The sequence below is a fragment of the Alosa alosa genome, chromosome 3, assembly GCF_017589495.1.
Source record: "Alosa alosa isolate M-15738 ecotype Scorff River chromosome 3, AALO_Geno_1.1, whole genome shotgun sequence".
NCBI classification, from domain to species: domain Eukaryota; kingdom Metazoa; phylum Chordata; class Actinopteri; order Clupeiformes; family Clupeidae; genus Alosa; species Alosa alosa.
The window spans coordinates 25,693,726-25,721,297 of NC_063191.1; the positions used below are offsets into that span (position 1 = coordinate 25,693,726).

At 39.2% G+C, this 27,572-nt stretch overlaps 3 protein-coding genes and 1 pseudogene across 8 annotated transcripts in view; 1 reads left to right on the forward strand and 3 right to left on the reverse strand.

Moving 5' to 3' along the window:
- LOC125292710 (gamma-crystallin M2-like) overlaps positions 1–27,572 on the forward strand; it is a 238,608-nt gene that overhangs the window by 83,070 nt on the left and 127,966 nt on the right. For 4 of the 6 annotated variants that reach the window (XM_048240143.1, XM_048240142.1, XM_048240144.1 and 1 more), the window contains one exon: positions 13,441–13,570. The exons of 1 other annotated variant lie outside the window; for it this stretch is intronic. The gene's annotated coding sequence lies outside the window, so the exon portion shown is untranslated. Of the gene's footprint in view, positions 1–13,437; positions 13,571–27,572 lie in introns of all 6 variants that reach the window. One more of the 6 variants, XM_048240141.1, reaches the window with a different exon arrangement.
- On the reverse strand, positions 3,523–5,531 carry LOC125291651 (annotated as a pseudogene).
- LOC125292698 (gamma-crystallin M3-like) lies at positions 5,956–6,822 on the reverse strand. Its single transcript, XM_048240126.1, has 3 exons — positions 6,776–6,822; positions 6,440–6,682; positions 5,956–6,356 (listed from the first exon to the last, which is right to left on the reverse strand). The coding sequence occupies exons 1-3, from the start codon at positions 6,788–6,790 to the stop codon at positions 6,078–6,080; spliced, it is 537 nt and encodes a 178-aa protein (XP_048096083.1). The 5' UTR covers positions 6,791–6,822; the 3' UTR covers positions 5,956–6,077.
- Positions 18,960–19,779, reverse strand: LOC125292711 (gamma-crystallin M3-like). The gene is made up of 3 exons (XM_048240148.1): positions 19,730–19,779; positions 19,377–19,619; positions 18,960–19,286 (listed from the first exon to the last, which is right to left on the reverse strand). The coding sequence occupies exons 1-3, from the start codon at positions 19,736–19,738 to the stop codon at positions 19,014–19,016; spliced, it is 525 nt and encodes a 174-aa protein (XP_048096105.1). The 5' UTR covers positions 19,739–19,779; the 3' UTR covers positions 18,960–19,013.

Below are 27,572 nucleotides of genomic sequence, written 5' to 3' on the forward strand. Positions count from 1 at the left end.
ATGAAGGTACGTGCATGTAACTTTAACGTACCTACCTAACGTAAACGTTAGCTATTTGCTGTTGTCATATGCTTTACGTGATGGCCATTCATCACACTGTTTGGATGTTACTTGGCAGTCTGAATCAGAATTACCTTAGCTCTCAGTAAGTTACAGTTTATTATAGTCATGTGATTTACATAAAGTAGTAAACAACAGTAATGTTAAACGTGTCAACAAATTAGATTCTACCCCACAAGCCACAATAGGGAACGTTCAAGTAAGCGTTAGCACATATACAAACCTATTAATGTTAGCTAACATGCTAAGCATTGAAAATGAATGCGTTAGCAATAGCCACTGCTTTTTTTTGAGCTGACAACTAGCTTAACAAGCCCTGGAAATGCGTTAACGTAGAGTCATTTTAGGTACTACTTTCACAAGGTCTGTAGTTCTGTCAAAATGTATCTTATCTTTGAACAGACTACATGGTTATCTTCCTTAGACTTCGTAGATGTAGTTACTACAATTTGGAGGCGAAATTCGAAGTGTAAATATGGTTTTAATGTGTAAACAGAACAACCGCGATTTTTTTGCGAAGCTAGAAAAAAAGGAAGCTTAATGAATGAATAGTTACTGCTTTTCTGAGGGCTGGCGTTCTCATAAAATCGACGTAATCTTTGAAAAGACTCCCTGGTTATCTTCCTTAGACTTCGTAGATGTAGTTACTACAATTTGGAGTCGAAATTCATTAATGTTAAGCGTCGAGCTATCGACGCGGTTCAAACTCCAAAAATTCAGGCCGAACCGGTGTAAGTAGCTTGTTACTTTCGTGTCGCTGATCCTTGTCGTTTTCGCGTTATTCCCGTTTTTTGGCGTTTATGGGTGCCCATTGAACCGCAATTCTAGTTATTCAAATAATTCCTGAGGCAGTAAGGTGTGGTAATACTGTTTGAGTGACAAAGACAGGCAGATAGATTTTGTCTAAACTGTGTCATGTACAGCGGGGAAAATAAGTATTGAACTTCCAGTATACTTCCAGTGAAGGCTATTCACATGAAATTTTCACCGGACATTAGTATTAACTTAAGTAATCCACACATATATACAATATGTTGTATAGTTTATATAGTTATAGCATATATAGTTATGAGTAAAAAAGTGGAATGGCACAGGGAAAAAGTATTGAACACGCTAAGAAAAAGCAGTACACAAAGTCAAGGAACAAACTGGAATCTATAAGTAGTTAGAGAAATTATCCCTCCTATCTATGCAAATGTATATAAGCTGGGTTAGTACACACTGGTGGGCTATAAAAAGGGTTTTGTTACCAAGGTGTCACACAAGAAACATTTCATGATGGGTAAAAGCAAAGAGCTCTCCCAAGACCTTTACAACCTTATTGTTGCAAAACATATCAATGGAACTGGTTTCAGATGCACTTCAAAACTTCAGAATCATCCAGCAAACAGTATTGGAGCCATTATCTGCAAGTGGAAGGAACATCACTGCATCATCAACTGGCCATGCACAGGGTCTCCTTGCAAGATTTCTGACCAGGAAGTCAGAAGAGTAGCCCAAGAGCCAAGGACCACTCGGAGAAAGCTCCAGAAAGACTTGGAGGCAGCAGGTACAATTGTTACAGAGAAAATCGTAGGTAATGCACTCCACCACCATGGTCTCTATACACGCTCATCCCGCATGATTATTGCTGAAGAAAAACATGTCAAAACTCGTTGAAAGTTTGCTACACAACATTTGGACAATCCTATGAAATACTGAGAGAATATATTCTGGTCAGGCAAGAACAAAATTGAACTTTTCGGATTTCATACTACACACCATGTTTGGAGGAGAAATGGCACTGTGCATCACCCTAAAAATACCCTACCAACAGTGTGGTTTGGAGGTGGTGGCATCATGGTGTGGGCTGTTTTTCATCTCATGGTACTAGCAGACTTCATACAGTTGAAGGAATGATGAATGGAGTTATTTTGTTCCAGTAGAATCTTTACATCCACCAGGATGATGAGGATGAGACATGGCTAGACCTTCCAGCAGGACACTGATCCAAACCATTCAGCAAAGGAAACTCTCAATTGGTTTCAGAGAAAGGAAATCAAGGCCCCGACTTCAATCCAGTGGAATCTTCAATATTAAAGGACTATCTGTTTAAAAGAACATAACTCTACCTATGGACTTTAATGTTTGGATTTCTTTTATATGGGTGGATTATCTGAGTTAATACTAATGTTTGGTTAACATTTCATGCAAATAGCCTCATTGGAAGTATACTTACTGAAAAAATGTTGACCTGTTCAATACTTATTTCCCCCACTGTATCTAGTTTCTTAGAATTTTCTTGTTTCCTGTTTCTAGGTCACATGTTCCATGTTTTGTTATTTTTTCAAGTTAGCAGCGGTTATCTTAAACCAGCCACCTTTAAATATCCTGTATTCCTTCTTTCAGTGAAGCTAAAATCTCCAGTTGGTAAGATCTTTGAGGGGAGATCAGACCTCCACCAGGGCCAAATACAGTGTCTTGCAGCTCTATCCAAAGTCAAACTAAACTTATGGAGCTGGCCTTTTTCTTGGCCAATACTACACCAATGAAAGTTGCTGGTAGTTACTTAAACCTGGTAGTTACTTAAACCTGCCTGACAAGCAGACACAAATATAACCTTGCAAAGTTTGTTAAAGATAAGTCAGCAGAAAATTTCCAGGTAAATAATGAAAACAATATTTCTATAAATAATATTTATTGTTATTTAAAGGAGACATAGAATGGAAACTATTTTTGCCTTGGTTTTGATGAATTAGGAGAGGTTGTGCATAACCAAAGAGCTATCATGAACATGAGGCATGGTTGTGCCCTCCTTCATATGAAAATCTAGAACTTAGAAATAGCCACTAAAACATGGGCGAATTAGAACAAACCCTACATGTGATGTCAAATATCACAAAGCAATTATAGTCAATTGTGGTTGCCAAAGAGGGAGCCATTTAGTCAAAAGTAACATTTCAATACCTAGCCTAAATATAAGGTTTTAATTGGGCTTGTAAATTGCAATTGAGTTTATCAAAGTTGAATATACTATTTTAACATCAGAGAACACGGTACAATACTCAATTAATCTATTATATGTCCCCTTTAAGGAACACTGAAGGAGTGAAGTAATTGTTTGTAAAAAGATACAACATTTATGGAAATTGTACCGACAAAGTTGCTGTTACGTTTTTCCCTCAAATATTGTGTGTGTGTGTGTGTGTGTGTGTGTGTGATGTTTTAAGTAAGATAGAATTTGTGTTTTATTGGATTGGAAATTACTATAGATCTCTTTATCTTTAGAAAAGTAAAATTTTGTTGTGCTATATTCAGTGTTGATTTGCTACTTTCATTTATGTGAAACAATAAAACAGCCAATATGACCCCTGTGCAACATTTTTGAATAATCAGTCAGGAGAATACTCTAAAATTGTTTATTTGAAATGCCAGATGAACATTAATTATTACTGTATCACTGCATGCATATATGTAGGAAATAATCAGTTAAATCAGGTAGAATCAGTTATTTGAAATCTGTAAACATTTCTACAGATATAACAAGTTTACAAGCAGGAATCCATGATGCGCCTCATGCTCTGGAACCTCATGTTGCTCATTCCCATCTCCCTGAAGCTTATGTACTCGCCAGGCCTCATGTACATCATTCTGCCTCTGAAGTGGGGCTGCTCATACATGAGCCAGTGGCCATCCATAACATGGCACAATCCTCCATCAGCTTGTGCATTCTCCTTCTCGTAGATCCTCTTTCTGAACTGTCCTCTGTGCTGTAGAGTGTATAATTAAAAGTTCAATAAGCATTTTATTCCTTGTTACAAAATGCATCATTATCAGTGCATCTGGCATAAAACTTATTTACCATGGCGATCATGCGGCAAGATCTGATGCAGTCCCTCATGCCCATCATGCGCATGTAGTCTGAGTACTTGCCCCTCTTCATGAAGTACTGGTTACCCATGAAGTTGGAACGGTCATTGATCATGAAGCAGCCGCTCTCCACCCTGCAGGAGTGGCAGCGGCTGAGGTAGGCATGTCAGAGCAGTCACTCATGCACTCATAGGAACGACCCTGGAAGTTCCTGTCCTCGTAGAAGATAATCTGTTCAAAGAGGAAGAGAGAGATTAATAATCAGAACCACTAGTTTGTTCATACATAATGGTAGCTGCCTCTTAACTTTCCTTGCCCATGGTCATGATTGTGGTTATAGTTGTTCCGAGAAAGGTTAGCCCTGATGTTCTGGCTGTGTTAACCCCTTACTTTTATACCTGACAAACCTCAAAGAAACATTTCCCCCTATTTTTAAAGTCAGCCAGCCTTTGTTTTGATAATGCACAACCAACTGCCAGAGTCCCGTAGCAGATGAAAGAGCTGTTCAGTCTTGCGGAAGGGGCGTGTTCAGTTGGTGTAGGTGCGGAGTGCTCTTACCGGGCATAATTTGTGTTATCACAACTCATCCTGCTAGATGTCAGGGCAGAGTCCCAGAAAGCTAGTACTTTCCAGCACTGCAAGCAGACCTTGTAGCCTCAGGCAGTGGCTTACACTGACCTTGTGTCCTCTGCGGAACGGTACCAGAAAAGTGTGAATGTCCGCTTGCTTTTTGGTCCATGTAGACTACAGTGTAGCCATTCTTTTTATCGGACACTGTCGAGGATTTGGCGCTGAGTAATTTTTCTGAATGGCATTTGTTTCAAATTCAGGCATTCAGAGGTTTCAGGTCAAAGATGGGTTTGAGACCGCCATCCTTCTTTGGAATGAAGGATCCGCTGTAAAACCCCCTGCTTCTTGCTTTGCCGCCAGCTCACTGATCTCCTGCCTCAGAGCGGCTACATGGTGAGGGGGAACTGGCGTGGGGCACACCGTTGTGAAGCGCGGTGGAGGGCACGTAAATTGTAGCTTGAAGCCCTTCGACACTACGCGCAGAACCCATTTGAGTCAGAATCCAAGGGCTCATTTAAGCAGCGAGTCGCTTGCATGTCGGCGCCCAACAGAGGCAGAGTCGGACCTAGGGACCCACAGGGTCCTGGCCACATATGGGTTTATATGGGGAAAGGGAAGGGTTTTGTTTAGTGGGGCTGCTTCATGCGACACCAAACTACAAGTGGATACGGACATGGGAGAGCGCAGGTTACCACTGTGTGGGGCATGAGCAGAGTTTTCATTAGCCAGCTACGGCTGGAAATTGGCCGGTTTCATGTGTAATTGTCAGTCAGAAAAAAATATAAACATACATAGTCTATAGTCTTCATGTGATAAAGAAGTGATGGGATTAATTAGTGATGCGCATTTCTTGCATCACTTTTATTGTAATAAATGAGAACATTTTAAAGCTTTGGCATTGTGTTGAACATTGGCATTGTTTTCACGAGTCCGTGGCTGCTATAATGTATAAAACCACCAGATGTTGCTGTGTTTTCCTTGTCTTTCATGTTTCAAAGCTTCGGCACATTAGGGAGATATACCGAGCGGCGTTTGAGGCTTCATTTACCCATCACTAATGAGCAGATCCAGCCCTAAATTAGTAGAGAACAACTCCTAGGACATACAACACAATCAAACAGACATCCATGGCTCACACCCATGAATGCTGGTGAGCAGCAAGGCCCTTCTCTGATGCCATCTTGAGCCTTTTAATGGCTGACCAATCAGACCCAAGCAGGAACTCCAATTTGAGGTGTCAGAGTGCTATCACCAGCTATCAGAGGTGGTCGGGACCTGAAAACCGGAAAGGCAAAAGCACACAGACAGATGGCCAGAACATACTAGGGCCGTAACAATCTCTATTAGAAAATCTTTTTTTGTGCTATCTTCAATGTTGATCTACTTTCATTCATGTCAGAATTTGCCTAAACTTTGAAACAATGAAACAGCCAATATGACCCTTCTGCAACATGTTTGAATAACCAGTCAGGAGAATACACTTCCACTTGTTTATTTATTTAAATGCCAGATGAACATTCATTATTTCTGTATTACTGCATGTAGACAAAAAATTGTTTAAATCAAGCAGAAGCAGTTATTTCTACAGATTTAACAGTTTACATGCATGAATCCATGATGCGCCTCATGCTCATGAACCTCATGTTGTTCATTCCCATCTCCCTGAAGCTTCTGTACTCGCCAGGCCTCATGTACATCATTCTGCCTCTGAAGTGGGGCTGCTCATACATGAGCCAGTGGCCATCCATAACATGGCAGGACTGGCAGTCAGACATACGGTAGCGGTCCATGATGGAGTCACAGTCGTCCATCAGCTCCATCATCTGTCCACCGAAGTTCTCCCTCTCATAGATCCTCATTCTGAACTGTCCTCTGTGCTGTACAGACAAAAGTTCAATAAGCGTTTTACTCCATTAATTATCATTAATTATCAATAGCATCTGACATGAAAATTATTTACCATGGGGATCATGCGGCAAGATCTGATGCAGTCGCTCATGCCCATCATGCGCATGTAGTCAGAGTACTCGCCCCTCTTCATGAAGTACTGGTTACCCATGAAGTTGGGACGGTCGTAGACCATGAAGCAACCGCTCTCCACCCTGCAGGAGTGGCAGCGGCTGAGGTAGGAGTGCATGTCAGGGCAGTCGCTCATGCACTCATAGGAACGACCCTGGAAGTTCCTGTCCTCGTAGAAGATAATCTGTTCAAAGAGGAAGTGAGAGATTAATAATAAATACCTTAACTAGTTTGTTAGATATGATTCATACATAATGGTAGCTGCCTCTAAACTTACCTTGCCCATGGTCATGATTGTGGTTGTAGTTCTTCCGAGAACAGCACTGATGTCCTGGCTGTGTTAACCCCTTACTTTTATACCTGACAAACCTCAAAGAAAAAGTGCCCCCTATTGTGTAAAATCCTGACCTGGCAAAATGACATAGAGGCCCACATAAAGGTGAAAGGCTTTCACCACATTTCCATGGAAACCGATCTTCAGAAGACTTTGCATTATTCAACAGGCAAGACAATAATGTGGACGTTTCAATTATGTCCATTCATTGCCTTATTTTCATACATAATAGAAGGAATTATTTAGTAGGCAAGATAACAATATAGAGGCTTTGAATATAGTACAATGCAAGCAATACATCATATTTTTATGAAGTCATTTGCTCTGGTAATGGAAAGTATTGTGGTGTAATTGCTAATAGAAAGATTATGGATGCGTAGACATATTTAAGTTTGAGATTGTCTTGGGGCAAGACACAGTATTCAAATTTAAGTAATGAATGGCACTTTAATATAAACAGTCATACTTCAGGAATAAATTACCTTGATTATTAAGCCAAGTAACATGCTTTCCAGGATTGTTAGGATGATACCATTAAAATTCATAAATTATACTTTTAATTGGTTTTGCAATGGTCATCTGATGATACTTATTCTAATATCTTGATAATGGTATCATTCGCTCTGCTATGGGTATGTACTGTAAGAACCACCAAATTGTCATAATGTTTGTCTGACTCATTTTGCCATGTCTCATAGCTCATTTAGCAGTTATCTTTCTTTCATTATTTTTCCTATGAACTAAGGAGAATCATGGATCACATATTCACAGAGAAAAAAACATGTTGGCTTTTTATAATGAAAATGTTTCCAGCATGCACATGTCCAAAAAAAAAAAGAAATCTAATCTTACAAAGTGGCTATCATTAGTGTTGGTGCGTAGGCTCCAAATAAAAACTGTAGAAAAACAAGACTGGAGATCACACAAAACAAGACTGGAGATCACAATCCAAAAATATCATCAAATAGTGATTTATTGTCCTCACCAGACTCCATAGAAAAACCAGCACGCACATGGACATTTGGTAACTTTGTCAGATTATTAAAATTGCTGGTAACTTGGTCTTGTAACTTTACCATACTCCCGGAGCATAGCCTTTCCTCTGGAAAAATCATACTAGTCTTCAGAACCCCAGCTCCATGTTTTTCTTTTTAATCATTATGCAGGCCATTGAAAGTGACATTGAAAGAATGTTAGAGCATATCGTCCCCTTAGAATTATAAGGTTCTATCTATGTTCTGAGTAGTTCTGAGATATTGAGCTTCAAAGTCTTAGAATTCCATAGAGTCATACTGATAAGCGGAACAAACCTCTTTAGATATAATGTCCAAAAATGCATACAACTACAAGAAACACCTCACCTCATCTTCTTAAGGTGTCACAGAATAAGAATATGTAAATAACTCAATTTTGACAAAAATGTCAGATAGAACCTTATAATTCTAAGGGGACGATATGTCAACTGGGTAGTTGACAAATGGCCAAGAAAACATCACTTTTTTAGAAAAAATACATATATTTATGGAGTATGACAACTGCAGTTTCAGAAAATAGTACTGGTCACTCATTTTGTCAATGACTTAACATATTATTTTCACGTTTTCAGTCAACTGCATTGTAAATGTGTCCTATGGTGTGACATTTAAAAAAGTACGAAGGAATTATATTAAATAACATAAAAAATACCTCAGACAGAATTGTTCACATTATTAAAACATTAATTTCTTAAAGTGATATTTATTTTACATCAAAATACTAATTAGAATCATTTTCACCATGAATAGATGAACTTGATTAACTTTTTCCTATGAATGTCAATAAAACTTTTTCGCCAACCCTACAAAACTGTTTGAAATTGTAGCTATCTAAGAGGAGATATTATTGTAACTCCCCTAATGCCAAACCTGACTTTTTCTAAAAGATATTTTGAAATTAAGATTATTTTTCTGTTGTTTTATGTTTGTCACACCATAGGACAAAACGTCACACCAAAGGACAAAGATAGTCATTGCATAAAGAGAGTCAGAATATATGAAGTGTTTATTGTAACATTGATAAAGGAGAACATTTGTTTTTTTTATTTTTCAAAAGTATAAACTGTGCAAAACACGTAGCACACCAAAAGTAACTTTGATTCTTATAGATCCATCAATAAGGAAACATTGATGCATAATATCTTTGAAAAATTCAATAAAATGTAATTTCAAAACAATACTGTGACATTGTCAAACAGCAAAATTAAATAGTTAAACAGTAACAGTGAAGATAAAGGGCCCTATGGTGCACCCTGCGCTACTACTACAGATTCTAAGGTGGCGCAACGCGCGATGCAAGGCTTATTCTTATCTTACACTCAATAAAGAGAGGAATTTTTCGCCATGCGCTCCACTTTTATTAAACCTTGCACCCAGGGGTGTGGCAATTAACGACATAAGGTGTGGTCTGGCGCATGATCCAAAAATCGCTATCTTACACCATCTAAAAATCATTACGCCACTGACCAAGAAAAACCTGGTCTATAGCGAAAAACGGATATAAAGCACAGCTGAAGACATACTGTCACAAGATCAGCAAGCAGCAACTCCTGCAGAATAAATATCCTTAGGATTTTCAATTCAGTCATTCAAACATTATTGGGTTAAGTGTTGCTTTTTTCAGGCTATGTTTTCGATGGTAACCCCTTGTCAGTCCATAGTGAAAGTACTCAACGGTGTTGAACTGTTTTGTCATTGACTACGAGACTATGGTGAAGTTTTACTTTACCTATAGTTCAAATAATAGGCGAGTAGATGCATATAGGCTATACTCTGCTAGTCACAAATAAGGTTTTAGTAAAGCAAGGTTTAGTGGGATCCCTGTTCCATATGGTCTCGCGTGCAAGCAGCTACAGTGTACCTTCAAATGCACCCCTGACTATCAAAATACCGATGCGCTGTTTGAAGTTGCGCTGCTTGCTGTTAAAGGGAATGATACATACCATTCTCATTGGTTTAATGGATGTTACACCCAAAACACACCCATTACAGATTGAGAAACATAAGAACAACCCTTTTGTGCCCAGCGCCCATCGTTTGATCACAAAATCACGCCATTAAATTAGTGATTGTAGACTGGCTATAATGTCTAGAAACTTTGCGCCTCTGACCATCTGTTTCTAAACGCCAAAATAGGGCCCATAATCCTCAACAGGGAATTTCCATTTTAAAAACATTGCATAACATTCATGTACTCCATTCCATCTAAAATATATTCTAAGAGCAGTTTTTAATCATACTTTACACAGTCATCTACAATGAAATTCTATTCGTTAGTGGCAACACTGGAAGTTCAGAGGGAGGTTGGGTCAAAGGTCTTGCAGGAGGTTCCACTGGCTCCTCCAGTACACTGTCAGGAGACTGTGGTGTGGTTAAGAATGTCAAGTAATGCCTTTTCCTTTGCCCTGCTTCTTTTTTTGATTCCTTCCAAATCTTCCTCAATTCGGTTTGTTTCTTCCTTCCTAGTGCTTTAAAGGTTGTATCAGCGGTAGCGGGGATACGTCACTTCTGTTGATGTTCAAACAAAACAAAGAGCTAGCTCGCTACTCCCTCCCCCTCCCTCCCGTGCAATTAAAACTCTCTTAAGCGCGCATCTTGTTGGTTATTGGTTGAAACACTCTATTTTGCATTTGAGTGGGTTGCCAACCCTTGTTGGTAGCAATTGTTTTTGTGTACAGATCTCGGAGCCTAGGCTGCCTACAGAGACGCGATTTTTTTGACGGCCTGCTTATGGGGCAGACAGCTAGCGGATTGTTAGGAAAGATTAGATGAATGTGATCATTTATGTTTGGGCCTTTTTTGGGCCTGACATCGCTGATACAACCTTTAATGTTGAATGTATCCAATTCCCAGAGAGCCTTCTGTTCATGATATTTGTTAGAAATAATGATAGAATATAGATGAATGGATCAACAGAGAAATGAATGTAATGTATACTCAATTATGAACTCTCTTTTGCACTCATCTCTCTCTCAGTTCTTTCTGTTCTAAAAAAAGAGTTTTATATTTATGTACTTTATGTTATAGTTGTTTTAGTAGCACTTCAGAACATTTTATGTAGTCTCCAAAAAACAGCAATAAACATTTTAATTTAAGTCATTATTGAATTTAAAATCATCAAAACTGGTCAAAAAAGAATGAAAAGTATGTTAACAAACTTTATTCATTTGTTTTAATAGCTTCTTAAGGAGGTATTGTCCTATCATGTGACATCTTTGTCCTATGGTGTGACAGGTCAAAGTGTCCAATGACATTTAAGCTTTTGTGGTAGTTAATAGCCATGCTAATACTAGCTGAACTGTCATTAGCAATTGGCATCATGCATTTGCATAATATTACATAGTCCTGCAGTTAAAAATACAAATTTAGATTAAAAAAAAATAAATTTAGGGGTGTCACACCAAAGGACAAAAAAACTTAACAACTTCAGTGGTCTGAAAACATAGTTAAATATTTGAACAATTCTGAGAGAAATACTTACAATGTGCACTGCTCATGGGCTTTATAGGAGTCTTCAGTCACATGACCTTGAATGGGGTCTTTCAACTAAATGTAGTTGTCCATAATATTGCCGAACTTAATATCAAGTTATTGCATAACGCCAAAGGACATTTTTTTTCTGTGACAAACTTTATGAAATTCCTACAATTTTAAAAATATATGTATAGGAAAAATGATTGGCACTTAGTAAAATAGACACTTGCACAATTATGGCAGGAGTGTTCATTAACATTTTTAAACATTATTTTCTTTATTTATAAAAGTTGATATTTATGAAATGATGTTGTCTACCGTCACACCATAGGACGATTTTGAGGTTTGGCTCAAAAAAAAAAAAAAAAAAAAAACTCGGGTATTAAAACAAAAAATGCATGTAAAAAAAGAATGTTTTATCATTTACAGTATTTTAAATGATAAAAATGTGATATAAATGATTTTTTATCTTCTGTGACGGTGAAAAAGCCATGTCACGTCAACTACCCAACTGCACCCTGCTTTCATCCTACAAAAATACTTAATTCTGGCTTTATTACAGAGAAACTTGCAGTTATGACTGTAGTCTGCACTTCTGGAGGGGACTTCTTCTAAAGTTCCATTCCTAAAAACATGGGAGTTACGATTTTATATATGGGTGGGAAGTGGGAAGACTACTTATGCGGATCAAAAGATTAAACAAATATAACCTTGAGTAAGATGTGCTTTTCGGAGCTAAGCAGTTGAGTACATATCACTAATTTGGTCTGTATAAGAAATCAGCAAGAGAAACACTCATGTATCTCTCTCTGGAAGGTGGTTAGTAGATTAAAGACTACTTTTTCAATAATTTTGCCATTAAAAGGTAGATTGGATATGGGCCTGTAATTGTTTGGCATGGTTATTCTTATCCAGGTTATTCTTCTTGAGAAGGGGCTTTACAACAGCTGTTTTCAGGGACTTAGGGAAATGCCAGACAGCAATGATACATTTAAAATGTCAAGGACATCTGCCGCTATAAGGTGAAAAACAGTTTTGAAGAAATTTGGTAGGCAGAATGTCTAAGCCACATGTGGAAGAGCTGAGATTATGTACCATTTTCTCAAGAGTTTCATAGTCTATCAAGCTGAACTCTGACATGAAGTTAAGTTTCCCTCCCTTTATAGCTGGAAGTTCTGGATGTTGAGTTAGTAATTGAGAAGATGTGTTGAGTCTGATTATGTCAATTTTACCTTTGAAAAAAGATTCAGGTGCTAAATGTGAATGGGGAATTTGTTAACTTCTCAACGGTTGAAAATAGTAAAGTGTTATTTACACTTACCCCAATACACAGCACATTGTCTCATGAGGAAGCTTCTCCAACACACATATTGCACACTGCCCTCTCCCCACATACACAGCACACTATCCCATCTCCCCTGTCATCCCCCCAACACACACACCACACACCAGCCGTGGATCTGCCCAAGGTTTCTTCCTTGCTCTGTTGCTCTTGGGTGCTCCTTGTTGGTGCCCCCCATCCCAATCCTCCCCCACCTTTCTTATGCAGCCCTTAATCTACTAAACCCCTCTTCTACTGATTCAATTCTTCTAATAATGTAAAAATGGCAGCATGTTTGAAATATTCCACCACCGAGCTACCAAATAAAACCACATAGTAGTTCTTCAATCTGATTAATCTAAGTGATCCCAGGCAAAGTGGCAAAGACAGGAACCTTAGACAACAAGTTTAGATGCTGGAATTAAAAGCATAAGTGCACAAGTGAACTCAGAATGAAAAGGTTTGGGCAGCAGAAAAGAGTTTCATAGGTGAACCTGTATTTTCATCATGAGTGATCAAACTTCCCAGTGCATGTTCTATATGCATCTCTTATCACAAGTATCCCAGACCAGTGGTTTGTTTACTGAAAACATGGCTGAGTAACAAACATAGTCACATTAAACAGCGACCATTATTTTGAATTTTGTCATTTGTCGACAGTCATCACATTGATTGCTAGGCAATGCTTTCAGGAAACACAGTGTTACTTTACAGTCACTGCTATTGTTAATTAAGAGGAAGATGACAGCTGTTGATGTGTTATTTTTATTAACCAGCAGAGGTCATCGTAGAGCAAGCTGTCCAGAGTGTCAAAAACTAATTTGGGGGATCATTGTCTGAGTTCCTGTTTCTCCGTGGGATGCATTTGTTCATCCTGTCTGAACAACAATTCCACATCCTCAAAAAAAGGTATTCAGAAGTCAAGTGATTACTTTCAGTTGTCATTGGTTGTTTCCATCAGTTGTCATTGCTCCATTAAAATTCTGAAAGAAAATGGTGCAAATACAAACTTCAGATCCACTATGAAATCCATAAAGAGATGCTCTGCACATACATGTATAACTATGAAATATGCAAAGCAAGACAGTCTTTCTTCTCTAACATTATCAGTAGAACAAATAACACTTTACTATTTTCAACCGTTGAGAAGTTAACAAATTCCCCATTCACATTTAGCACCTGAACCTCTCTGCATCTTTTTTCAAAGGTAAAATTGACATAATCAGACTCAACACATCTTCTCAATTACTAACTCAACATCCAGAACTTCCAGCTATAAAGGGAGGGAAACTTAACTTCATGTCAGAGTTCAGCTTGATAGACTATGAAACTCTTGAGAAAATGGTACATAATCTCAGCTCTTCCACATGTGGCTTAGACATTCTGCCTACCACATTTCTTCAAAACTGTTTTTCACCTTATAGCGGCAGATGTCCTTGACATTTTAAATGTATCATTGCTGTCTGGCATTTCACTAAGTCCCTGAAAACAGCTGTTGTAAAGCCCCTTCTCAAGAATAATAACCTGGATGCCCCCATGCCAAACAATTACAGGCCCATATCCAATCTACCTTTTAATGGCAAAATTATTGAAAAAGTAGTCTTTAATCTACTAACCACCTTCCAGAGAGAGATACAACAACACGTATAGTAAAACCAGTTCCGAGAAATAGGAAGACCCTGTAAATAGCAGTCGAATGTAAAATAAAGATACAGGACCCACCAGAATTATTGGCACCTTCGGTAAAGTAGACTAAAAACAGGTATAAAAAGTAATCTTTTGGTGATTTATTGTACTCTCACAATGAAAACAATGAGGAAATATCCACCCTTGAAGGGAAACAAATTTATTCTGAGAAAAAGGAAAATCTCATAAAGAAATACATATATTTCTTCTAGATTTTTGCATATGTGTAGATTAATCAGAGATGCACACATTTTTTAAATTATTACATTAAATGCACTATGACAACATTTCTGTCAAGATGACATCATAAAAGGGAAGAATATATTTAAAGAACATTTACCATATATATTTAAATGTGTAACATTTACCTGACTTTTATGTTGCTCAACTTTAGACAGAACCTAATATCTGTTCCTAAATGTGCAGGCCTACATAAAGTTCTACTATGGAGGACATAAGGTATTTCTTTTGTGCTCTTTATTATGAAACATGCCACAATCAGAGCACTTGACAAGAAAACATTGGGCTATTATAGGCTTCAACACCACCACCAAAGCCATATGAAACAATGTCAAATAACATAACTTCGATACATCTTATGGGCATATAGGTGAACACAAAATGCAAAGCTTATTTTATAGCCATATACTCTATTATTAAACAGGCTACCCCGAAATTGGTGCAAAGCTAGTGCAAATCGTATCAATAGGCTGACAGTTAAAGAGTTAAAGGTGCTATAAGCGATGTAACACAGTTTCTAAGCTAAAATATTTTTGTCACATGCAGCTAACATCACCTCACCATCCGCTAGCTGCCTGTGCCCCGAAAAAAATATGGTCTCCGTGGAGAGCCTAGGCTCTAGAAACGACCACAAAAACAACTTGGGCTAACCTGGCCCATAAAAACATAACAAACTGTTCCAGCAAATCACCGATGAGATGCACGTTTGGGCGAGTTCCAATTGCACAGAAGGGAGGGAGAGAGTGTAGCGAGCTAGCTCTCTGTTTTGAATGTCAACAGAAGTGACATCTACTTATAGGGAGGGAAAGTGAAAACCAGCGCCCCAAGTGGTTTCGTTCCTATCGAAGAGCAGCTCCAATGTTAAGTCCTAGTTTTCAAAAAAAATATTATGAAGCCAAATGAGAAAAGTTAGCCATCAAAAATATTTTTCAGTGCGTTGTAACACCCACTAAAAGATAGACTGGAGTGGTCTATGGACTCTGAGGCACTTTACAAGAAAGGACAAATCCTGAAAGAAGGATCTGTTACTTTATATGGCAACTAAGGTCGTTCAACATCTGCTACAGATGCTACAGGTTCTACCAGTCTTAAATGTAGTGCCATTTTTATGCAGTGGTGTGCTGGGGATGTGGCATGAGAGGGATGCTAACAGACTAAACAGGCTTATTAAGAAAGCCAGTGTCATAGGGGGTGAAATTCAGTTGGACTTAATGAAGGTGGTGGCAGAGAGGAGGATGCTTCACAAGCTGATGAGCATCCTGAACAACACCTCTCATTACCTAAATCAGGGGTTCTCAAAGTTTTGATTGGTGAGGGCCAATTCAGGAACCCAACATTGAACTGAGGGCCTTATTCAGGACCAATTCCAGCTACCAAAGCACCACAGGGAAACCTGACAGCCACTAAACACCACAAAATGAAGATTCATTCTTTTCAAAGCACACAGTAGGCTACAGTTTTAACAGTTTTACAGATGCTATCAGATGTTATCGCGGGCCGCCAGAAATGTTTCCGCGGGCCGCCATTGGCCCCCGGGCCGCACTTTGAGAACCTATGACCTAAATGATAGGCTTGTTGAGCTGAAGAGTACCTTCAGCGGCTAGCTAATCTCCCCCAAATGTTCCTCTGAGAGACACAGGAGGTCATTCCTTCCGAAAGAAATCAAACTGTACAACTTTTCACCTCTTTGCTGCAGTGATGTGGCTGTTGACTGATGTGATCTGACTTTATTGTCTTACTTAATTTTTTTCTTAAACTGATTGCTGATTTTTTTTCTTGAACTGAATTTACTTTTGTGTTTGTGTTGGTTTACATGCACAGGAGGGTTTTTTATGACAGTCAAATTTCCTTCGGGATGAATAAAGTATTTCTTATCTTATCTTGTTGACATCGGTCATAGTCCATTGTAAATGAAATGATTAAATGCTGATGTCATGTCTTTGGTTTAACTGCCTATACTTTTATTTTAATTACAAGTCATACAGTCATCATACAAGTTATTCAGTCACATACATTACATACAGTACTCTGCTTGCAATATTAAGTCCCTGCCCTACTACATACACAGCACATTATTTCATCAGGAAGCTTCTCCAACACACATCCCCAACATACTTACAGCACACTGCTCATTTACATAATGTCCGGATGAAAATACTAGGAGGGGAGCAGTAGAACAGCCGGCTAAGTTCGACTTCCATATGACCGTTTATGTTGTTCAGATATAACATCCGCAGAACCTCCGATCTTACACGTATGTCTGAAAACCCTGTGTCAGTAAGTTCGTCCAGGTCACCTGTGGCTTCTTCAAAAACACTCCAGTCTGTACAGTCAAAACAGTCTTTCTGCTCCTCCTTCGCTTCATTTGTCCACTTTACTATTCTGATTGCAGGCTTTGCAGATTTTAGTTTTCGTTTGTAAGTGGGAATGAGATGAATCAAGCAATGATCAGAGCAACTAAGAGCTGTGCGTTGAATAGAGTGGTATGCCCCTTTAAGAACTGTGTAGCAGTGATCCAATGTTTTATTGTCTCTGATGGGACAGTTAATGTGCTGTCTGAATTTCTGAAATGTGTTCTGAAAAGTTTACCAGATCGGTGAGAGTTTGCAGTGCATCACCCACGTCGGCTTGGGGTGGAATGTAAACACCGACCAGAATGAATTAAGAGAACTCCTGCGGTGAATAGAACGGCTTACTGTTCAGAAAAAGTGATTCCAAGTTTGGGCTGCAGTGTTTTCTAAGAAATGTGACCTCTGTACACCAACCTTAATTTATGTAGAAGCAGATTCCATCTCCTTTTGTCTTCCCTGATAGCTGTTTTTGACAATCTGCACGATGTAAACCGAACCCGGGTAGATCTATTGTCAGGAATGAGTTCACTGAGCCAGGTTTCGGTGAAGCAGACGGCAGCAGATCGAGCAAAGTCCCTGTTTGTCTTGTTCAGAAGAAGCTGCTCATCTATTTTGTTGGGTAGGGACCGAATGTTCGCCAAATGCATTGCTGGAAGAGGCAAACGAAATCCTTGCTGGCGAAGTCTCACCAGCGCACCGGCGCATTTCCCCCGTCTGCGTTTCCTTCTCCCATAAACAGCGACTGCTCCTCCGATCAAAAGTTCGATGTTCCTTTCTGGATCGATGAAGTTAGGTGAAATTGTTTCTGGAGTTTGTTGCTTGATAGAAAACAGTTTCTCTCTGCTGAAAATAATCCAGTTTGCATGGCTAGTTTCCACCAAAATAAACAAAAACAATACAAACAAGAGAAAGCGTTGTACCGAGGCTCTCATCTGCGGCAGCATCTTGGATTCAAAACAATTAAAATGGAAATGATTGTGTTTACTATTGTTCACATAAATATTTTTGTTCCTGTTACGTTCATTCTGATTGTTTTTTCCCCATTCAAACATGGCAGAACTACCCAAGAAGTAGCCATAGACAATGATAGAGTTGTCGTCAGGAAAACTAGACCATGGACGAATTCCCAGAGAAAATAAGCAACATTTTTTTGGGCAGACACATCTTTTATATCATCCTATGCAAGGCAGAAGGGATTGCAGTACACAGTGGAGGGGATATATTTAAAATATCAAAATCAACAACAAATGGGGGACGATTACTATTCAGGTTAAAGCCCATCAGGCAGGCTACACCAGACACACAACTGAAGTGTTACTTTCAAGAAGCATATGCTGTAATTATTAGCTTCCATAATAATTAATTTCATTGGATAAAATCATTAGCTAAAGGGATAAATGTAATTGTAATGTAAAATCTTTCTCAACATTGGTCATTGCAGCTTTGAAATCTGCAGTGATACCGTTCAGTGGTTGGCACTAAGGCTAGTGACACCTTCACTAACAATGTAGGCCACAGTTATTACAATGAATGAGTGAATAAATGAACAAATACGGTCAATATATAATGTGTGTGTGTTGTTTATAGCCAGCATTTATATAGGCAAAATGTAATGTTTCTGTAAAATTATGTTACCAGGTTACTGTGCCCATGTTGGTGACGTCTCTTTGGTTGAGGCTTCGGTTTTGGAAAAGTGTCTGTATTACAAATCCCATAGACACACTGTTTCAGCATGTTGCTGATTGTCCAAACTTTGACAAAATTCCTTGGATATAGACCATTGCTAATGTAGGATTGGACTATAACCGTTCTGGAGCGGAATTTTGTAAAAGGTCCATTATAACTATGACTTGCATATCTATAATGATTCCAGTAGTCACAGGAGCTATGGAGAAACGATGGACATGAAAAGGCAAAAAATAGTGAAATAAGTGTAGGTGTCCATTGGATGTATCCACAGTATTTCACTATTTTTTGCCTTTTCATTAATTCAGGGAAATGAATAAAAGACTTGAGAATAATTTTCATTTTTTGAAAATGTTTAATAAATGCTTACTGACATCTAAAGTATCCTTTTAGTTATAGAGGGAGTGCATGATACGCCTCATGCTCATACACTTGAATCCCATGTTCCTGAGGTTTCTGTACTCTCCAGGAGCCATGTAACTCATTCTGCCTCTGAAGTGGGGTTGCTCGTACATGAGCCAGTGGCCATCCATAACATTGCAGGACTGGCAGTCAGACATGCGGTAGCGGTCCTGGATGGAGTCACAGTCATCCATCAGCTCGTGCATCTGACCACCGAAGTTCTCCCTCTCGTAGATCCTCATTCTGAACTGTCCTCTGTGCTGTAGAGTATAGATATGAAAGTTCATGAGGCATTTCTCTCAACACTTATTGATAAAAACTCAATCATCAGTGGTTTCTAACATCTTTACCATGGGGATGCTGCGGCAGGATTTGATGTTGTCATTCATGCCCATCATGCGCATATAGTCGGAGTACTCGCCCCTCTTCATGAAGTACTGGTTACCCATGAAGTTGGGACGGTCGTAGATCATGAAGCAGCCGCTCTCCACCCTGCAGGAGTGGCAGCGGCTGAGGAAGGAGGACATATCGGAACAGTCGCTCATGCACTCATAGGAGCGACCCTGGAAGTTCCTGTCCTCGTAAAAGATGATCTGAAAAAGATCATTTTTGGTCAATACAGGGATGAACACACTGAATTGCACAAGCTATTATTTGTAATTGAAGTCATGCCAAGATGGGTTGTGTCTATTAAGTCACTCACTTTTCCCATGGTTATTGACCTGCGAGAGATTCCTTCATCAACTGCCTGCGTTCACCCCAACTTTTATACATGACATGGTCTGTCGCCCCCCATTGTGTGTAAAAGCCTGACCCAGCAACACACCATTGAGTGCTATATGGTGTCAAAGTGCTTTTGTTTCATGTTTCCATGTTACTACAGGCCCTCATTTTAGGCCCTTTAGGTGTAGCCTCATAATTGTAGAAAGCACCCATTGCTCACCTGGTACACCTGACTCTAGGTTTACCTGATTCATCAGAAGTTCTGACAAAACACGCAGTCTGATGCTGGAATAGTCTCAAACATATTGTATGTGATATCACTGTACTGCACTGTACTCTACTGTACATTCTTGTTTAACCTTTTTTGGACTATACTGTTTAAATTCATTGGTTTGGACAAAATGACCAATCACAACATCCATCCTCAAACCTAAGATTCAGGGATGAATAATTTGTTTTACCAATACTGTACAGTATTGTACAATAGCAATGTTAGTTAGTACTGTTTCCAGGTGCTGATTGAGAGCACATCATTAAGCTATTTATCACTCATATGTTGACAAATATCGCTGGAAAATATTGTCACTATAGTCAAATTTAATTCTTAATTCTAATAATTAATTAATAATTTAATAATTTAAATAAATAATTTAAAATTAGGTATTTATTTCAATCAAGTTTCCAGTTCCTTTAATTAGGCACATTACTACATCAGGCATATTTTTAGTAATTTTAACAACAGCTTAGCAGAATGTACTTATAGAAATATAATTATATTTGAAATGGATTATGATTTTTTGTTATGATAGGACTAGATAAAACAGTTATGACTGAGGACACCTCTCAGCGGACAATGATAGAAAATTGGCAGAACATTCTTTACAGGAAACATTTGGTGACGTTGTCAGAGAGCCATAGCATGAATGTGGCCTGAGCTACTGAAAGGGGGCTGCAGTTTTTTACAAGTACTATCCCTAATGGCATCCATACATATTGGTCTGTGTCACAGTGTTTTCCATGTTTCTCCACATCCTCTGTTCACTCCCTAATAAAACAAAGATAGGAAATAGTAAGGGACATTTGCAATTTGAACAAAAAAATAATAATTTCAAACTCCAGTCCAGTAAAGCATCTTTGCAGTATATCAACCAGCAGGACAGAAGGCAGGAAGGAAATAAGACTTGCCTATCATGCCTATCTTTGTTTTTATTATTTGTTTGTAACTATTTTTTGTTTGTTCAAAAAATATTATAATATTGCAGCTGCCAGTTATTGGCTCACACACCAGAGAGCAGTAAACTTCATTGCCCTGTAAAAACAAACCATGAGCTATAGCGCTAGTTGCCCCATCCACTTTCACACCTCGCACCTGATCCACTTTTACATAATTAGGGCCAAATCAGTTCTTAAATTGTCAGTAGTCCACAACGTGGCTGTGAACCCGTTTCTGTGTTGAGGGAGCTGTATATCACGGACTGAGCTATTAAAGGAGCATTTCACCGCTGGGAAGATAAATGTGTATTTAAATTGGGTCATTTATGTAGTACAAACTGGGAGTCATCATTGAAGTCAGTGCCTTCTTGACCGAAAAAAAGCCAAAAATGTATTCCAACAACTTCCAGAATTCCCTGCGGGTCATTACACGTAAATACAACCAGGGCCCATGCACTTAGGTATCAAAAAATTCTGAAAAAATTACCAGGTGTACCTATGTTACCCAGGAGTCACACTGTAAAATTAATTTTATGTAAGATCAATACTTTCCAAGTTACAGCCAGTTTTAGAGGGGGGATTTTTTTCTTTATTCTCCATTATCCCTTCTTTTTAAAAATATCAATTTGACTTGTCCTATGCAAATCTTTCTTTTTTCTTTTCCACCCTGAACATGGTCAAAATGCACCATTGAGATCAATATGTTTTGTAGAGTAGCCACAGGTGGCACTGAAATCACTGAATTACTGAAATTAAAAAGGATATCCCCACCCCTGCTCAGGAACTCTCAGGTGATCATGTCAGAGCAAAATTTGCCTTTGGTTATTTACTCTTTACATCAATGCTATTCAAAACAACACAAAATGCACCATTGAGATATTTCAATATCTCAATTATGACTATCAATATGTTTTGTATAGCATTGATGTAAAAAAGAAAGGATTATGGAGAATAAAAAAAATATAAAAGAAATCTTCGTACATTCCCACAAAGTGTTAGGGTGCTCTGAAAATGACATCCAAAATGATTTTTCAGATTTGTGAGTACTGCTGCTTCTCTGTTCATTGCTTTTTGTGAGAGTGTTTCTACTTCTCTCAATAAGGAAAATAAATTAAGAGCCTATGTTGAGTACAAATATATGTCTTCTGAAGGCCTTAACAGAGCCCAGCTAAAAACTCCAATACAATTTTGATCAACTTTGAGGGACAGCTATGACCATGCAGGATCATCCAGATCAAATGTGCCAATTTTGCTACATACTATACCAGCATGCAAAATTGGAGCCTCCTACATTGTTTAGTTCTTGTGCTATGGGCTTGTGAACTTTGACAAAAAAGATGCCGAACAAAATTAACAGTAAAACTGGCTGTATCTTGGAAAGTGTTGATCTTACATAAAAGTAATTTTACAGGGTGTGTCCTGGGTAACATAGTTACACCTGGGTAACAGTTATGACTGCCCTTTACTGCTCTTCGCTGCCCTACCAAGCCACTCCTCGAGGAAGCACAGCACACAGAGGGACTAATTAATGTAACATATTGGCATTAATAAGGATTCTAAAATTAAAACAATCATTGTTTTATGTTGCACTCAATTATTTGGCCATATATTGAATGTCCTGTTCTTCACATGGAAATTTTCAAAAATTGCTATTTGTTATTATTGCCTGTTTGCACAAAAATCACACATTTTAGGCTACATATTTCCATGTCAGATGCCCCGCGAATTGACAGCATAGGTTGGCATATCCGACATTTAACTAATGTGCTAGGCCTACTAATTGCGTTACTTTAGTTGTGCCTGCTCCAAGGAGAAAGGGATCCCCCCCTCCTTTCCTTTCTCATCTTCTGTATGTGAGACCTTCTCAGCAATAAGCACAGCACCTGCAAAGTAGGCTATATACTATATAGGGTGTCCACTCCCCACACAGTGACATATGATTGACTTGATGAGCGATAAACCACTAATTAGCCCAAATGAAAGCTAAAATAAATACTCCGACTTGTTAGGAGGGTTTTTGCGAGCGCTCGTGCCGCCCTTGACGGCTGCCCATAGCCTACTGCCCATATGAAAAACCGCCCCTGATTTAGGATGTTGTAAAACATCAGGTTGTAGGACGTTTACATAGGTTAAACTACGTACAGTATGTTTAGCTTAAACTTTAGCCTATGTATATTTTGTCCCCTATGCCCTATGTTTCATTCTTCCGGACCATGAAGGAGGAATTAAACACTATTGTCAACCTTTTTCCCCAATTGGAATCACTATTTATCTAATAGGCTACTCTAATGGAAAAACAGGGATAAGAAGGATAAGAAAATAAACCACATCCAACATGAATTTGAACCATGTAAAACTTATTATAGCTCATCCTGAGCATTAACAGTTTCTTGATAGCCGCAGTAATGTTACCGTATGGCTACCGTCTGTCTGGAATCCTGAATTGGCTGATATTCCGAACACAGGCAGGCAAAACAAGACAGTTGCCTTTCCCCAGTCTCTCACCTTCGGTATCCTCCTGGAATGTATCCAGGACCCCCCTATCCATGTGTGGCGCAAAGCTATGGTGCTCTACAGTGGGAACTACATTCAATTGTCTGGCTTCACGCGTGATTCTCACGTGACCTCACGCATGAATCACGCGTCTTTTATTTATATTTCCCCAATGAAGCAATGACCCAAACAACCACCAGGTGGCACATGTGAGCAGGGTTCGGAACGTTGGCTTTTGCCGCTTTGAGTTTAATACGCGCCAGTATGCTACAGTATGGACCATAAATTTAGCCTACCCAACGTTTGTTTCCACAATATTACCCCTGATGAGCTTTCATTGCGATGGGTGATATGCCTACACTATGTCTCTGCGGAAATCTTCTGTTAATATAGGCTAGCCTACCGATACGCTGCTCCAAATGTCATGCAGTCTCACGATAGAACTTGCTATTGTTTTTGAAGGTGTCTTTGTTATTTTATGAAGAGGCATCTGGCTGCTTTGTTTATGTTTGTTTTAATTTCATTAATGGTTAAGCTCATGAAAATTGCATTTTGACTGCTAAAAACACCATTTTAACACAGTTTTCGGAGGGACAGAAATACCAACAGAGAAAGCAGTGCCCGTCTTCTGTCTGAATATTGCCTACCTGCAACAGGCTATCACTTCACTGCTTGGCACTACCCCACATGGAGAAATGTCGCACGTTAACAATGGGGAGAACCTGTCAGAATTTCTTTTATTGTGCAAATAGGTTAGCAAAACCATAGCTTTTGGTGAACGGAGATGCAGATCATCACCCTAATTAATTTGTCTGTGCAACAGCCCGTTCTCCAGCGAGAGTGAAATAAATGTTTTAAAAGCTGTGTCATCACCAGGCTATTTGCTACGATATTTGCTACTATAGGCCTACAACAGTCTAATTTCGCGTGCCAATTCAAAGACCTTTTATTTCCATTTTTTGATTAGATTAGACGAGACTCTATGCTGTTTTCATGGACAGCAAGGATCCGCTTCGTACATTGTTTGTTGCTTCTACACACGTCATAGCCTACATTGAATGAGCGCTCACACCACTACCCCCTAATTGCATGTCTCACTCTTGCAACACTAAATTAAGAAAATATTTTCTAATCAGGAAAATGTTTTGTTTCTTTTTCTTTTGGTCCGCGGTTCCATAATAGGCTACCATTCAATTGTGCCGCAAATTATCCGTGGGCAATCTCCTCGTCGAGGAGGCCCTAAGTGGTGTAGCCATGGGTCTGTCTATAAGTAAAATGACAAGTGTCTTAGTGCGCTTTGGGGGTCCAACGTCAGTGGGTCATGAGGCCAGTGGCTACCCTACTTTTCGGGAAAAAATAAAATGTCTCATTTCCCGACGCACCACAAAACATCTTGCCTATTCGTCTGGGGCTTTCTATAGTTTCAGTAGGCTACGGGCTGTATCGTGAGACAAACAGCAAGAACAGAATAGGTTGATGTATTTCACTTAACCCGCTGTCCAAACCCTGTGCGTGCGGATACCTACAGCGCGGATACCTAACATTTCATTCGTTGCCTACATCTTTTTTTGTCTTTTTCAAAACAATTCTTGTAGGTATCCATTACTCTACCACCAGAAATCGGCACTTACGCGCGTGCGGCCGTGCACTCACTTTCTCCCTCTCCTAGAAATGCACATTTTTGTCATCACATTTTGTCAAGATCATGCTCTCTTTCTCTCCCTCTCTCTCCTTCTCCCTCGCACCTATGTTTTCACACCAAATGACCAATGAACTGAAGGCCGGATAGTAGGGTCATGCATATTCAGATGAAAGCAGGATTGCTCTTGGAGATAAGGTCTATTGATCTCTACTGCTGCTGGTGGGAGGTCTCAGCCTCTCTCTCTCCCTCTCTCTCTCCTCTCTCCTTGACATTCTAACTTGTTAACTTGTTAAGTTTGTTGTTTGGTTAAGCTTACTTTGTTCCTTTGTTGTAGTATGTTTACCTACCTAAGTTTTACTTTACATTCAACTTAAGTGATATTGGTCACATACCTTTATGGTTTACTGGTGAATAAATTGTTATTCTGACTGTGGGTCAGATCTGCACCTGATAGAGGCGTCAGCTCTGCTAGCAATGCTGTTTTTTTCGGTGTACAGATTTGTCCCAGGTCTGTTTTCCGGAATTCAACCGGAAGTCAGGAGATGAGTTTAAAATACAAAACACTGATTTGGCCCAAACCTGTAATACAAATGAGCAGAAGGACCATTTTTTCACAGCAGGCCAGAGGTGGTAATAATGACATTAATTAAGGTGCTGATTCTGCTATATCAGGGGTATTCAATTAAACTTCAGTGAGGTCCTGTTATGGAAAATTTCCTCAATCAAAGGCCCAGAGCACCATAATGTTTACTGTAACATGCATGTATAAGCTATAAAAGTAATTTGTAGAATGTTTACATAGGTTAAACTATGTATGTTTAATTTAAACTTTAGCCTATGTATATTTTGTCCCCTATGCCTCTTTCATTCATCCAGACCATGAGGGATGAATTATTGTCATTATTGTATGTTGTCAACCTTTTTTCCCAATTTGAATGACTATTTCTCAAATAGGCTACTCTAATGGAGAAACACTAAAGATAAGAAAATAAACCACATCCAACGTGAACTTGAACTTTTAATTAAAAAGAAATATATGAACCATGTCAAACTTATTATAGCTCATCTTGAGCATTAAGAGTTTCTTGATAGCCACAGTACCTAGACTACCGTCCGTCAGGAACACAGGCAGGCAAACCAAGACAATTGCCTTTCCCCAGTCTCTCACCTTCGAGATCCTCCTGAAAAATGTATTCACTATATTATGTTACTTTTCAGCTTTCTCCATAGAGCAAGAGCCTAACCTGTTAGCTTAGCATAAAAGAAAGATGGCGGACACTATTACTAAATTCTGGGAGTGAGGTCACACCCCCATAGACAGTAAAAGAAATCCCACCCCTTATGGGCGGGTTGAGAACATGCAGAACTAGCGATGTAGTCTCCAGCCTCTGGCCAAACATTCCACCGATGACGCCAAATGGCGATTTTTGCGTCATCAGAGGATTTTTTTTCCAGACAAAAAATACAGAAATCTCTCGTCTCAGGGTGACATGAGGGAGGAAAGCACGGTCATTCAAAAATACTACCAGGTATCTACTGATACAAAGCTTAATGCTAAGCTTGCTGAAGTGTCCCTTTAAGCGTTACACAGCATGACACGGGATACAAAGCACAAATGGCTGATGGCAGTCGCAAACGTGCCGCATGTTGTACTCGAGATTCGTAAAGGTCCTCCTTCATGATACAATTTAGGCTGCCAGTAGTCTGAGCGTCCAACCAAATATCCAAAGCATTAACAACATCACAAACAAAGCAGCTTTTGCCACATTGACGTATTGGCCATTAGCTTGAGCAGTTCATACATCCATCTTTCAACCACCAAGTCTAGGTGTCCAAGAGCAGTCCCCAGGCACAGATCCCACCTTCTTAATCAGCTTGTTTAGTTTCCTAGTGTAACTAGCTCTTATGCTGTTGCCCCAGCAGATGGCTGCTGCATGCAGGCTCTTTGCAAAACCAAGCCAATTGACCTTTCGCCAGCGTTTGATTGACAGACAATCTGACCAATCAGAATGCTCCTAATACCTAGTTCATGGATGTCCACCATTTTGTCCGACATCGATCACGGCAACAACACAGCTGTTAATTCAGCTGATTAGGGTTTCCCCTCGGCATTAGTTTTTAATAAAATAAAACCATAAAATGGTCAAACGGTGTTGTTATGGCACCTGCAACACTGACAGCAGATATAAGGACCGAGTTGAAAACATCGTTTTTGTCCCTTTCCCGAAGCCACCTAAGGAAATGGGAAAATGTTTACGTTGGATAAAGTTATGCGGACGACCACATCAACAGCTGAACGTCAACAAACTAAGAAACCACGGCACAGCTAAACATTTCTACGTTTGCTCAAAGGTAAGTCGTTTCAATTCTAAATCGATGTAGGACAGATTATTGTTTTTGTGCATCATGGTGTGGCATTAAGGTAAACTCAAACAGCCTAGGCTTGTTAGCGATAGTTGTAACGTTAGCTGCTAGC